This window comes from Stigmatopora argus, chromosome 3 (assembly GCF_051989625.1).
Source record: "Stigmatopora argus isolate UIUO_Sarg chromosome 3, RoL_Sarg_1.0, whole genome shotgun sequence".
Lineage (NCBI taxonomy): Eukaryota > Metazoa > Chordata > Actinopteri > Syngnathiformes > Syngnathidae > Stigmatopora > Stigmatopora argus.
The window spans coordinates 18,861,290-18,873,918 of NC_135389.1; the positions used below are offsets into that span (position 1 = coordinate 18,861,290).

General features: G+C 43.6%; 1 protein-coding gene across 1 annotated transcript in view; it reads right to left on the minus strand.

Moving 5' to 3' along the window:
• The window catches only part of LOC144070844 (unconventional myosin-IXAa-like), a 70,584-nt gene that overhangs the window by 4,044 nt on the left and 53,911 nt on the right, over positions 1 to 12,629 (minus strand). The window contains exons 26-40 of the mRNA XM_077595309.1: positions 10,546 to 10,643; positions 9,148 to 9,254; positions 8,637 to 8,854; positions 8,453 to 8,569; positions 8,189 to 8,377; positions 6,732 to 6,779; positions 6,211 to 6,322; positions 5,893 to 5,954; positions 5,268 to 5,460; positions 3,375 to 3,503; positions 3,193 to 3,298; positions 2,525 to 2,656; positions 2,283 to 2,406; positions 960 to 1,165; positions 639 to 781 (exon numbers count right to left, since the gene is read on the minus strand). Coding sequence (XP_077451435.1) covers positions 639 to 781; positions 960 to 1,165; positions 2,283 to 2,406; positions 2,525 to 2,656; positions 3,193 to 3,298; positions 3,375 to 3,503; positions 5,268 to 5,460; positions 5,893 to 5,954; positions 6,211 to 6,322; positions 6,732 to 6,779; positions 8,189 to 8,377; positions 8,453 to 8,569; positions 8,637 to 8,854; positions 9,148 to 9,254; positions 10,546 to 10,643 — 1,984 coding nt within the window. The remainder of the gene's footprint in view (positions 1 to 638; positions 782 to 959; positions 1,166 to 2,282; positions 2,407 to 2,524; positions 2,657 to 3,192; positions 3,299 to 3,374; positions 3,504 to 5,267; positions 5,461 to 5,892; positions 5,955 to 6,210; positions 6,323 to 6,731; positions 6,780 to 8,188; positions 8,378 to 8,452; positions 8,570 to 8,636; positions 8,855 to 9,147; positions 9,255 to 10,545; positions 10,644 to 12,629) is intronic.

A 12,629-nucleotide genomic window follows, 5' to 3' on the forward strand; every position in this document is an offset into this window, starting at 1 on the left:
AAATCCATCAAAGTCCTCATTTTCTGTGTCCGAATTGAACAACTGTCCAAATGAGTCATCGTAAACGCTGAGTTTTCTACGTTCGTCCAGGCGGCCACAATCTATTCGCAAATAGTAGCTAGCTAGCAGCTAGCATAACTATTCCGGGGCTGTCCTCCATGCTTCGCAAGGCTGTGTTGATGCCGATCGCCAGGCCACAATCCATTCGCAAATAGTAGCTAGCTAGTAGCTAGCGTAACTAGTCCGGCGCTGCCTGCCACCCTTTGTAAAGCTGTGTTGATGTCTATGTATACAGGCCACAATCCATTGGGTGTATTGACAAAAGAACTACATATCCCAGCAGTCACTGCGCAGTACTTTTTCTACGGGGAAATTAGTAGAGTCGGGGCTGCTTGCCGTAGTTGTGAGAGATGGTGTACCCTATTGACTGATTTATTTTATTTTATCGTGATAACAATTTTAGTATTGGTCCATATATAAAGCGCACTGGATTATTAGGCGCCCTGTCTATTTTGGAGAAAATTTAAGACTTTTATGTGCGCCTTATAGTCGTGAAAATACGGTAGGCTCCGCCACCCCGCCACCCTGACCTGGATAAGTGGTGTTGAAAATGAACGAATGTATGTTTTGGTGCCTACCGGGGGGCTCGGCTGTGGCACCTTCCGTTTCCATGGTGATGTTCTCCGAGCTGTCCGCCGTGCCGATGGACGCTTCCGATTCCGGCGTCTCGTCGTCGGACGCTCGCGGCTCCAAGATGAGCATTTCGTACGTCAGTTCCTCCCTGCAAGCGTGCCAAAACGTTAACCAACCGTGAAGTTGTCGCATTTTTTTTTTCCTGGTTGTCGATCGGCCCCACGGGAATTGGACGTCTACAAGCCAACTCCTCCAAAGAGTTTGAATTTAGTGTTTAGGACGTGAATCATCATCGTCAATGGCACGGAGGGAGTCGAAGAACCTACTTTTCTTTTTGCAGACTCTCGATCTGCTCAGTGAGAATGCGTTCCTCCTGCTGCATGGCCGCCTGCTGCTGCTCGCTCAGCGTGGCCTCGGTGGACTCCTCGCCCGCCGTTCCCGGGCTTTCGCCGTCCCCCGCCGGTGGCGCCGCCCTGGGGCTGAGCGGCGGCGACGGCGGGTGGGCGCCGCTTTGCCGGACGCGGCTTTTGCTCTGAAAGTTTGCAAAAAAAACAAAACCGTTTCCTCCAAGTAAGGTCATTCCAGAATTGGAGAACGTTTTACCTTCAAAATTTTGGACAAATTTGCCTTTGTTTCTGCTTTTATGGAGCGTATTTAGAAATAACAGTTAAAAAATGATGAACATCTGGATTAGCTCAGTTTACAGATCAATGGTTTGATTTTTATGACAGGTTTGCTAATGCTAGCGAATAAGTACTAATGTTAGTAGAAGATAGCTGTTTAGCTAGCTCTTTAGCCAAATCATACCCCCCAACAATTAAATCAAAAATGTCCTTTCAAGTGTTAATTTGAGGCTCAAATCAGTGAAAATGGCATTTTAATTGGTACTCCTGATTGATTGCATTCTTTTGTCTTAATTTGGTCTCTCAGGAAAAGTCAATTTACTCAGAAAGGATTAAAACACGCTCCAATTCAAGAATTAGCTTCATGTAGAAACACAATTGAGTCTTTCCAAATATACGTTGGACCTTACAACATACATTTATGCTAATCACAACGTGCTAAAGTTGTTAGCTTCCATCTGGCAGAATTATGCCGCGTGTTAGCTAGTTATCAGAAATGAGACAGTCCGGCTATAAAACCAGATGGCTTCTATTTAACAGCTATTTAAGAAATAGCTACAGCACCAAACTTTTGGAAATTGCCACATAGCTGCTATTGCTATCATAAGGAATGAACTACAGTAATCCCTCGAATATCGCGGTTAATGTAGACCAGACATGGCCGCAATAATCGGAAATTCGCAGAGCAGGATCACCCCTATTGTAACTACTTTTTATTCCTTGAGTGCTGAATCCTAGTAGCAAGAGTGGCTTCAGCTTACGAGTTTCAAAGTGGATTTTCACTCTTATGAATTAAAAAAATAAATAAAATAAAGAACAATTAAGAGCAGAAAAAAATAAGTGAAGTCGCGATAATCGAGGGAAAACTAGCAAAGCAATAAAAGCACAGGCCTTTTTTTTTAAATGATCTTCAGCAAGACTCCACGAATTCTAAATGACACGGCCACCCATTATTTTGGACTTTAGGAGACGGAGCGGAATATGTCGCAAACACTGAAGAAAAATTGAGGTAAAAGGCCCGCTTACCATGGAGCGCCTGACGTGCGTCAAACGGCTCTTGGCTTTGCTCTCGGCGAACTCCAGGCTGTTGATGTCCTTCAGGCGCGCTTTGTACTTGCTCATCTGCTCGTTGATAATCAGCTCCACGCACCTGAGAACCACCAACCGTCGTGGCGTTGGTTAAAAAGACTCCAGTGGCTCAATCCCGGTGCTACGTTAGCTAATTTACACATTTAAAAAGTAAGGAAATTGAAGAGCGGAGGACATACGCTGTGGTTTTGCTGATATCTTGGACGCTCTGCAGAGGGTCGATGGTGTCCGGGCAGCGCAGGACGCACGGGGCGAAGACGATGGCTAGCGCGTTCGCCGACATCCGGTTGGTGTCCTCTTGCAGCGCGATCCTGACGCCAAAACGTATTTATCGGTACATGGTCGATTGGTCACCGACCGGTCTTTTGGTCGCCGATCTTTTGGTCGCCGGTCATTTGGTCGCCCGGAAGGTTATTGATAATTGCCATTTAAATCGTTGCTCAAATTCCCTAAATACAAACTGCAAATTACTATTTAGTCATACTTAATGCCCTAGTAATTATTAGGCTAAAGAAAAGCTCCACATTTCCCGTACTTTTATTGTGTTTTGTTGGAGAACTTTTTAAGACCCTGACTGACGTAGCTTCTTAAAGGGACAACGCACGTTCATACAAACTCTAATACACTCACACGTCCGCTCAGTGAAACTGCTCAGGACCATTGTTGGCTTTTATTGATGCCTAGACCGTGTTGTTTTACTTTGTTTTGTCGCTGGTCTTTTGGTCGCCCGTTGTCGAGGTCGGGGCAACCAAAAGACCGGCGACCAATCAACCGCACACGTATTTATCGGACACCAGGAAGAAATAGACGCGGCGCGTTACGATAGGATCGCCGTCCGTGAGCTCACCTGACCAGATGGAAGATGAGGCGTTCCAGCGTGCTCAGGTGCGTGCGACTCAACTGGTCGATGACGGAGTAGACGCCTCGGATGACCTCCCGCTTGTTGGGTTGACCTGATGGCAAGGTGGAATAAAATAAAATAAATAAATATGAAAAAAAATCCTGAGCCGAGCGACCCGACCTTCTTACCCATGGCTCGTAGAAACTCCTCGTAGAGTTCAAAGGTCATGAGCGGGCTGGGCAGGTCGCGGAGCCACTGCTTGAGCACGCTAGCGATGACGTGGATGTTGTAGTCGTCCAAGCTAACGCTGTTCACGTCTGGAAACGGCGTTTGTTTAGTATGGATTCCAGTCGTGCTATGAAATACAGTGGTACCTCGACCAACAATCAGCTCTACCTACGACATGCTCGAGGTACGATGAAAATTTCGATCGAATAATTCGCCCGAGATACGATCAAAATTTCAAGATGCGACCAAGCCAGGTGGCCATGACATGAGAGGCTGTTTATCATTGTAGCGCACTGTCTTTTTTTGCCGCATCTCTTTCGTGTATACCAGATATCTACGAGCACTGAACGATTTCTTCAGACGCGTTTCCACCAGGAAACGCACAACGTGCATGCGTGAGACAAAAGAGGGCTTTCTGGGTAATGAAGTATACTCGTGCACACAACACCGTTAGATAGCCAATGGCACCCTTTCTCAGAATAAAACTTCATTACCCACAATCAATACGTGGGTAAGCTCAGCTATTGCATTTCCTGTTATTATTTCTAAGGAAAGAAGGTCCCGCGATCGTTCTTTAAAGACTATTTCTCGTTGGCAAGTGGTCGTGCGTTATCCTATTGTGAGGACATTTGTGTGCATCATTTTCGGAATATTTTGAAGGGAATACAACAGCAAACAGCCCATCGATAGCGAACGTGAGGGTGGAGGCGTGGCAAACCGCTAACCTGGAAAACGAAGGTAACAAAAGATTAAGACAAAACTAGAATTTAGTTTTGTGTAAAGTTACATTAAACGTATGTTTGAGTGTGTCTGTATATATTAATCCAAGTTAATTTAAATGTGTTTGTTCGTTTATGAGTGCCGTGGATAAAGTCCCCACGATAATTTGTGGACGACAGCCTTGTCTGTGGTTCAACTGTGCCCAGAATATTCTGTCATAAAAGCTTCCAAGTCACTGTTCATCACCTCCAGCCTGTATTTGGACAACCAACATCTTCCACATCCGAAATTAATCCAACCCGAGGAGGAAGATAGAGTGCTTTTCCTCAACAATATCCATCCCTGAAAGTGACCATGAAGGCTAAAAAAATGGAGTTAGATCCTAAAATGTCTAAATAGGAGATGATGTCACACCCAGAATGAGCTGTTTGCTAACTAGCCTGCTAGCCATAGGCCAGGGGTGTCAGACTCGGGTTGGTTCGCGGGCCGCTTTAACGTCAACTTGATTTCACGTGGGCCGGACCATTTTAGATATAATATTTAGATTTTTTTTTAATAAATGGATTAAAAGAACTGGATTAAAAGCACTGAATATTCAGTTTTTTATAGATCTAAAACAATGTTTATTTTAGCTTTTTTTTTTAAATATATTTTTAGATTTTACAAAATGATTTTTGAACTAAAAACACAGAAAAAATGGATAAAAAAAATGACAATTATAGATTTAAAAGGGGGAAAATCAGGAAATTTAATATACATCTACACTCTTCATTTTAATTTGATCCTAAAACAGAAAGTCGGCACTCATCATTTACTTTCCCGGGCGGGCCACACAAAATGATGCGGCGGACCAGATTTGGCCCCCGGGCCGCCACTTTGACACATGTGCCATAGGCTTTCTATTCTCTCTTTACTAACTTGTGATGTCACACCATCTGGGACCGCCCACTTTTTTTATGGCTGGAAAAAAGTGGGCGGTCCCAGATGCATTGTTTCGGGTGGAAGACTATGAAATGGTAACAATCCGCCAAATTCATTTTCTACAAGTGAAGCGACATGAGCATGGTCATTTTTATTTGTAACATGCTCACCATTTCATTGCACCTTTCATGAAGTATTTTTTGGACACTCACCTGTGTCAAGCCCTTGACGCAGTTCCTTGATTTTATTGGTGGAGCCCGACTTCCTGTAGATGCCCTCCGTGTAGAGGCCGTGCATTTCGATGAAGTTGATGAGCTTCTCCACCAGTTGAGGCACGTTGCGCTCCTCGCTGGTGAGCCTCGAGAGCTCAACGCCGAATTGACGAGACGACAGCTCCGGGTCGTACTTGCGGGAACAAAAAAAATAGGGGAAAGACTGTGTTAGGGACGCTCATTGGCTGCCATTGACGTCGTTTTGTCTAAAATACACTGAATTCCCTTTGAAAAAAGAAGAAGCTTTTCCCATCACAAAAAGCTTTTGTGATGGGAAATAATATTTTTTTGCGCTTCTCCAATACGTCACACGGTGGCTTAATGCGGATTGGTCGGCGGTGAGTGTAACGAGAAGAGCCAGCGTCCAATCAGCAGTTCTATTTTTTTTGTTCTCATGTCACGTTTGAGCCAGTATCAGCAATTTTCTATCCTTATGAGACATTCTTAGCCATATCTTGAAATGCTACTTTTATAAATTAATACTATTTTCACATACTTAGGCATCCCTCCAATGTTTTACTTGTTCAGGGATTTAAAAGAAGCTTTTAGACAAATGGTCGCTTACCTTTTTACTGCATTTGGTGGCCATCTTGGAGCAGCATTTTCTGTGGCAGGCGTAGCGACACACTGCAACAAAATATCTGATGTCAGTCTGCGCGTGGAGAACTCCATTCTGATTGGTTTACGTTAAGCTAAGTGCTAACGTCATGACGAGAGAGGCTGGAAAGTGTAATCACATTTTTACTTCCCTTGGAGAAAAAGAATACGTGGAGGATAAATGAGTTAGCGAGAGACGCCAGGCTAATGCTGCTAAGCTAGGTTTGATGTTCTGGTGGCGTTGAATTGCTTCGGGTAGCGATTGACGCTTTGGGTTAGCGCTCACATTTGCAGACGCAAGCACGGTCCATCATCCAAATGAGGGAGGAGCAGTACTCGCAGTACGTGGGGATGCTGTACTGCGTGGATTTGAAGATGTGACCGTTGTGCTCTTCCACCTGCGCGAAAACCACGCAAAAATTCAATCAGGACGCCACAAATGAACATACACACAGATGCCAAATGCTACCAATCTTGCGTAGTTTACCACACCAGTTTTTACCAAACTACTAAATACGCATTTTGTACCAAAAACAAAGCAAAAAACTTTTTTTTAGCAATTTACAAAAAATGAATGTGTTAATTTTTGGCTCGCCATTTTAACTAAACAGGATTCATTTCCAAACGCAACGACGCGTTCTAAATAAGTTTTCCATTTGACATGTTGTCCCATTTTTTCTTTGCGTGAATGGTAAATGCCATTAGGAAAAAGGGTCACAAAAATAGGAAAAATTCTCTTTAACCACTACAAAATATGATTTTTGACATTTGGGCAGCTGTGCATACACATTTTTATGTTGAACTCACAATGTCGGTTTCCTTCTTGCGAGACTTCTTACGCTCTCGTTTGGTAGCCTGCAATAAAAAAATAAAAAAGTCTTTCAGCTAAACATTTTTTGTAAAAGGTGCAGCAATCCATCAGTTTTTCATACATTTTGGGATCAGCTAAAAGTCGCTAAAACTCGATTTTTTTCGGCAAATAGTGCCTCGCGATGGTTAGCCATATTAGCCCGCTAGCATTTGGTCACAGACATTTGTGTTATTTTCATAACTTTATATTTTCACAAGCCCAAAATGTTATTTTTGTAATCTGTCTATCTTTTATGAGTGACTTCTACCTGTCTAGTGCTCACATTTGGCTCACATTCAAATGGTTGCAGCATTAAAACGTATTACGTTGCGAAAAAACAAAGCCTTGGAGCCATGATGTTCTATACAGTGGTACCTCGTCATACGACCGCTCGTCATACAAAATGCTCGTCTTACGGGGGAAATTTCGATCTAATAATTCGCCCGTTATGCGGTCAAAATTTCGTGATGCGACCAAGCCAGGTCTTTTTTTGCATATCTTTCGTGTATAACAATATTTACGAGCACGGAACGATTAATTCAAACGAGTTCCTCCTCGGACCAGGAAACGCACAACGCGCATGCAAAAAGAAGGCTTTCTGGGTAATGAAGTATACTCCTGCACACAACACCCATAGGTAATGGCAACCTTTCTTAGAATAAAACTTCATTACCCACAATCAATACGTGGGAAGCTCAGCTATGTCATTTCCTGTTATTCTTTCCTTAGCCTGTTAGCTCCCGCGATCGTTCCTTAAAGACTATTTCTCGTTGGCAAGTGGTCGTGCGTTATCCTATTGTGAGGACATTTGTGTGCATCATTTTGGGAATATTTTGAAGGGAATACAACAGCAAACAGTCCATCAATAGCGAACGTGAGGGCGGAGGCGTGGCAAACCGCCAACCCGGAAAACCAAGGTAACAAAAGATTACAACAAAATTAGAATTCAGTTTTGTGTAAAGTTACATTAAACGTATGTTTGAGTGTCTGTATATATTAATCCAAGTTAATTTAAATTTGTTTGTTCCGTTTACGAGTGCGTTGTCGTGGAAAAAAAACGAACCCCACCCCCCCACACCCCCAAACGTCTCTGTCTCCCGTCGGCGAAATCTGTCCAATTTTAGTTAGATTAAACACATTTTATGACTATTAAACCACTAGTTATGTGTTACTTTGTTAATAGATGGCGAATTAGAAGAAATAAAACATTTTTTTCCAATCCAATATCCTGTTTTTGGTGTTTTTTCAGAGGGCTGGAACGAATTAATTTGTTTTCCATTCATTTCAATGGAAAACGTCCGCTCGAGTTATGAGAATCTCGTCATACGAGCTCAGTTCCGGAACCGATTAAGCTCGTATCTCGAGGTATTAGTTTTCTTTTGAAGATGTTTTTGTTTTCCTTTTTCTTTCTTACCCTCCCGATGGTCCCTTCCATTGGCTTGTATTCGGTCATGAACTCGTCCAGGAAGACCTTGAAAGTGTTGACCCACACCTTGACGGGCGACTCGCGCCAGTCGCGCTGCTCCAAGCGCATGCTTTTCTCCAGAATGTGCTCGAAAAGAGCGTACAGATCCTTGTAACGGATACTCTTGCCGTCGTCCATCTAGTGGTCGAAATCGAACGTGGGTGACAAACGCAAAATTGGAATACATTTTAAAAAGCGCCAGCCAAAACTCACAGCCAGGGCCGTAGAATACGAGTTGAAGATGTTGATGCGGAACTCCTTCAGGGCTTTCTTGAAGACCACGTCCACCATGGTGTCCTTTTTGCCGTTTTCGCTCTCCAGGTCGGCGATCTGCCGAGGCGTGTTGGATGATCAGACGGACATTGGTTGCTTTAACGCTGGGCTTTTGAGTTCCCACCTTCTTCAGGAGGAAGTCGTTCATGCTGCGATAGTCGTGGGCCGAGCTGAGGATGTGCAGCGCGTCGTTCTGCCACTGGGCGGGTTCCAGAGCCACGCTGCTGATCTTGACGCTGCGCCGTCGCTTCATCTTGGGAGAAGGTTCTTTGTTCTCCTTGCTGTCGCGCACGGGTGGGCACGTGGCCTCCAGATCGGGACTGCCGGGAGGGGACGGGCGCTCTGACAAACGTGGGAAAAACAACCCGTGAATGACCGACCACCTTTTGGCGCCACTGACCTGATTTACCAAACGAATGGTGCCTTCTGAGAGCAGAGTCCATCTAAACGGCCACATATTTGCTCGTGGCACCACTGTGACCTTTGACCTACGTGACCCCAAAATGGAACCGCCTCTTCCATTTTATATTGCGCATAATAATCCCCTTTATTCTTTCTCCAGACTTGGCAAAATTCCATCTCCAACCTTTGACCTGTGAAACTGTAAGCCTGTATGATATAAAAACAAGACTTACCAGGTGTCTCTGTCACAGAGTTGTTCCTGCTGGACAGCTTTTCCCTGGAGACTTTCTTTCCACTGTGTTTACTCTTACTCCAGAATCGCATCTTCCCTCTCACCCGGCTAAAAAAAAATTCAAAAACAACCAACAACCAGAAGGATATTGTCATCTCTGTGCACCCATAAAAAGCCTAAGGCAATTTTCACTTTAATAACATAGGAATGAAAAAAAAAATCAGGCAAAATACAATGTAAAATAGTCCTTACATGAATTTCCTGTATGAAATGCTGGCAAAAACCATGACAATAATGAAAACAAACACGACTACTGGATCGTATGTGTGACATACTAGAGTGTTTGATCTATTAGTGTGACATACTAGAGTGTTTGATTTATTAATGATTGAATGTTGAGAATGCACAACGAGTTTGGATTGAATGTGTGTATCGGTGTTCGATTGTTGATCCTTTGATCCACATGGCAAGTGTGGGGCATGTTAAAGAAGATCGGTATTCGATTATTGATGTCTTAGCAAATAGCTTGAGGCACGGGAGGTGTGTTGAATCATTACAGTAAAAGTTGGATTGAAGTAACAACAACATCTCACTGTTCTGATTATTTCCCCCTGTGTGTCAAGGTATGCTGTTTGTTGTAAAGGCTGTTTGAGTTTGGGGTTTGTAATATACACTGTTTAGCGTGTGAGAAAAGAGATAATGGTTATTAATGTTTATTTACTTTTGAATTACGGGCGTGAATGTGAGAGTCACGGGTCACGCACATGGAATAGCATTTAGCACGCTACCTTCGGCCACCATTATCGTTGACAGTGTCTATAACAGTCATAGAAAGGATTTTATATTATTGATATTGCATTGTTTGCCCTGTTGAATAATAGTAGGACTACTAGAAGTTGTAAAAGGAAAAGATATAACAAGTTATGACCGTGTGTTGAACGAGTGTGTGTGTGCATTGGGTTTTGGGTTCTAAAGTGTTGATAATATATATATTTATATATATAGGTGTAATTGTACATTATGTTTTGGGTTCTAACGTGTTGATAATGTATATATATGGGTGTAATTGTATGTTATGGGTTTTTGTGTTAATTCAGTACAGTAAAAGTTGGATTGAAGTAACAACAACATCTCACTGTTCTGATTATTTCCCCCTGTGTGTCAAGATCGAATGCAGGGTGTAACATATGCGCTCTCCAATTACACCAAAAAGTTAATGAAATCATGATGCAGGACTTAAAATAAAAACATTTCAAAAGCTTGTACACCCATTTCAGCAGGGATTGACAAATATGACGTTCTTTGCCCTCTCATTGACTGGAAGCTCCGTCAAAACAGATTGGACATCTAGCATTGTCAATGACAGCCTATGACTGCTGTAAAAAGCCTTAACGAGTACCTTCCATCTTGACTAGAGGTCTTTCTCAGCACCTCCACTTTGCCCAGATCCCCCGACGACATGGTTTTATGGATCTTCTTGGGATCTTGCTGGGAATCCTGTAGAGAGACAAAATGGAACGAGAGTGAGGGACAGTGCAGAATAATGAGGAATACCTCCATTGGCTGACGGTCTTTTTTACGACACTGCAGAAATCCATGAAGAAAGAGTTTTTTCCATGATGGAATCCAAAATGCAACCTTCTGCTATGATTATCTTACACGACTCCTAAAAAGTTTGGGATATGGAGCTGTAATGCTTCACGATATGGAAAATAAAGATTATGCTAAGGATCGTTTCATTTTAAATCACGATATGTATCGACATCCTATGTTACAGATGAATATTAAATATATCAAGTAGTGCTGCAACCTAAAACCATCCAGTATAAACAGAAGCAGCACGCTAGCAGCGTACATGTGCCACACAAATGCAAAGATGCTATTTGACTTTGCGCAGACTCCCCCCAAAAGACCCCCGCGGGCCAGATCGGACCCCCCTAGCGGGGTGCGTGTTTGACACCAGTTCTTTATAGGGTAACTAAATAATTGGTTAAATTTGAACCGTTTCAGGGTGAATTGAAATGACACATTATGTCACTAGATAAATAAAAATCAAATGTTTTGGGAGTAAATAATGGAATAAATAACAGAAAATAGGATTAAAAAATAAGATCTTTTTTGGAGGATATCGCAAGGGACCGTGGTCAAATTTCACCAGAAAAATGAAGATCCCAAACTTTTCGGTCAGTCGTGTTAAAACTCTATTCATGCTGTGCTGAACGTCGATTAGTAAAATAAGAAAGAAGAAGGATCGGCGGATCGAAGGATGTTTTGCTCGGGCTCGAGCGTCATTAGTCGAAAGTTTGGAACCATTCCGGCATGCAGCGGCACAAAGCGGTCCAAATTGGAATCTCCACGTCCCCGTGGTAGCGAGAACGTTTCGAAGCAGAGACAGAAACGCGTCGACTTGCTGGCGGCGGGCAGAAGTTGCCGTGTTAAAAGGCTCCTCCTCTCCGACGAGATGGCGGAAGTGGCGGGGAAAAACGGAGGAGGCCGGCTTCCGGGAGCTCATGTGATTTACCATCTCCGAGTCACTGTGACGGTCGGCCCCGGGGCGGGCGCGCGGGGGGCACAGGGTAGGGGGCAGCGTGCGGGAGTGAGCTAGGACGTAGTATTCGTCGTCGTCGTCCGACTGCGTGGCTCCCTCCGAGTTACAGCGCGTGAGGAAGTCGGAGCGCGTCCGGGACATGCGCGCTTTCTTTTTGGGGATTGGTCGCCCCACCTGCTGCCGGGCGATCACAGCTGCTCATTTACACAATACTGAAAGATCTTCTTTTTGATTTGCCACGGCGTTTAAAACAATTCCCTTGGGGTTTTTTTTCTCGTAAAATGGGAGACAAAATATCACGTTCAGTATAAAACAGAGCGGTCCTGTGGACGTATCCTGTACTGCAGCTGGTTCTCGGAAATTTTACAGCAAGTACTTGCACTGTAGAAATAACAAACTTGAAATTCAGACAGTACTAATTTCTCTTGAATTTGGCAGTTTTTGTTGAAAACTGTGGCAGTGGAACATGTTGAGATGTGAGCTAAATATCTTGGCTATTAGCATTAGGAATGAGGCTAGGGCTAAGTTGGCTATTAGCATTAGGAGTGAGGCTAAGGCTAAGTTGGCTATTAGCATTAGGAGAGGCTAAGGCTAAGTTGGCTATTAGCATTAGGAGTGAGGCTAAGGCTAAGTTGGTGATTAGCATTAGGAGTGAGGCTAAGGCTAAGTTGGCGATTAGCATTAGGAGTGAGGCTAAGGCTAAGTTGGCTATTAGCATTAGGAGTGAGGCTAAGGCTAAATTGGCTATTAGCATTGGGAGTAGGCTAAGGCTAAGTTGGCTATTAGCATCAGGAGAGGCTAAGGCTAAGTTGGCTATTGGCATTAGGAGTGAGGCTAAGGCTAAGTTGGCTATTAAAATTGGGAGTGAGGCTAAGGCTAAGTTGGCTATTAGCATTAGGAGATTCTAAGGCTAAGTTGGCTATTAGCATTAGGAG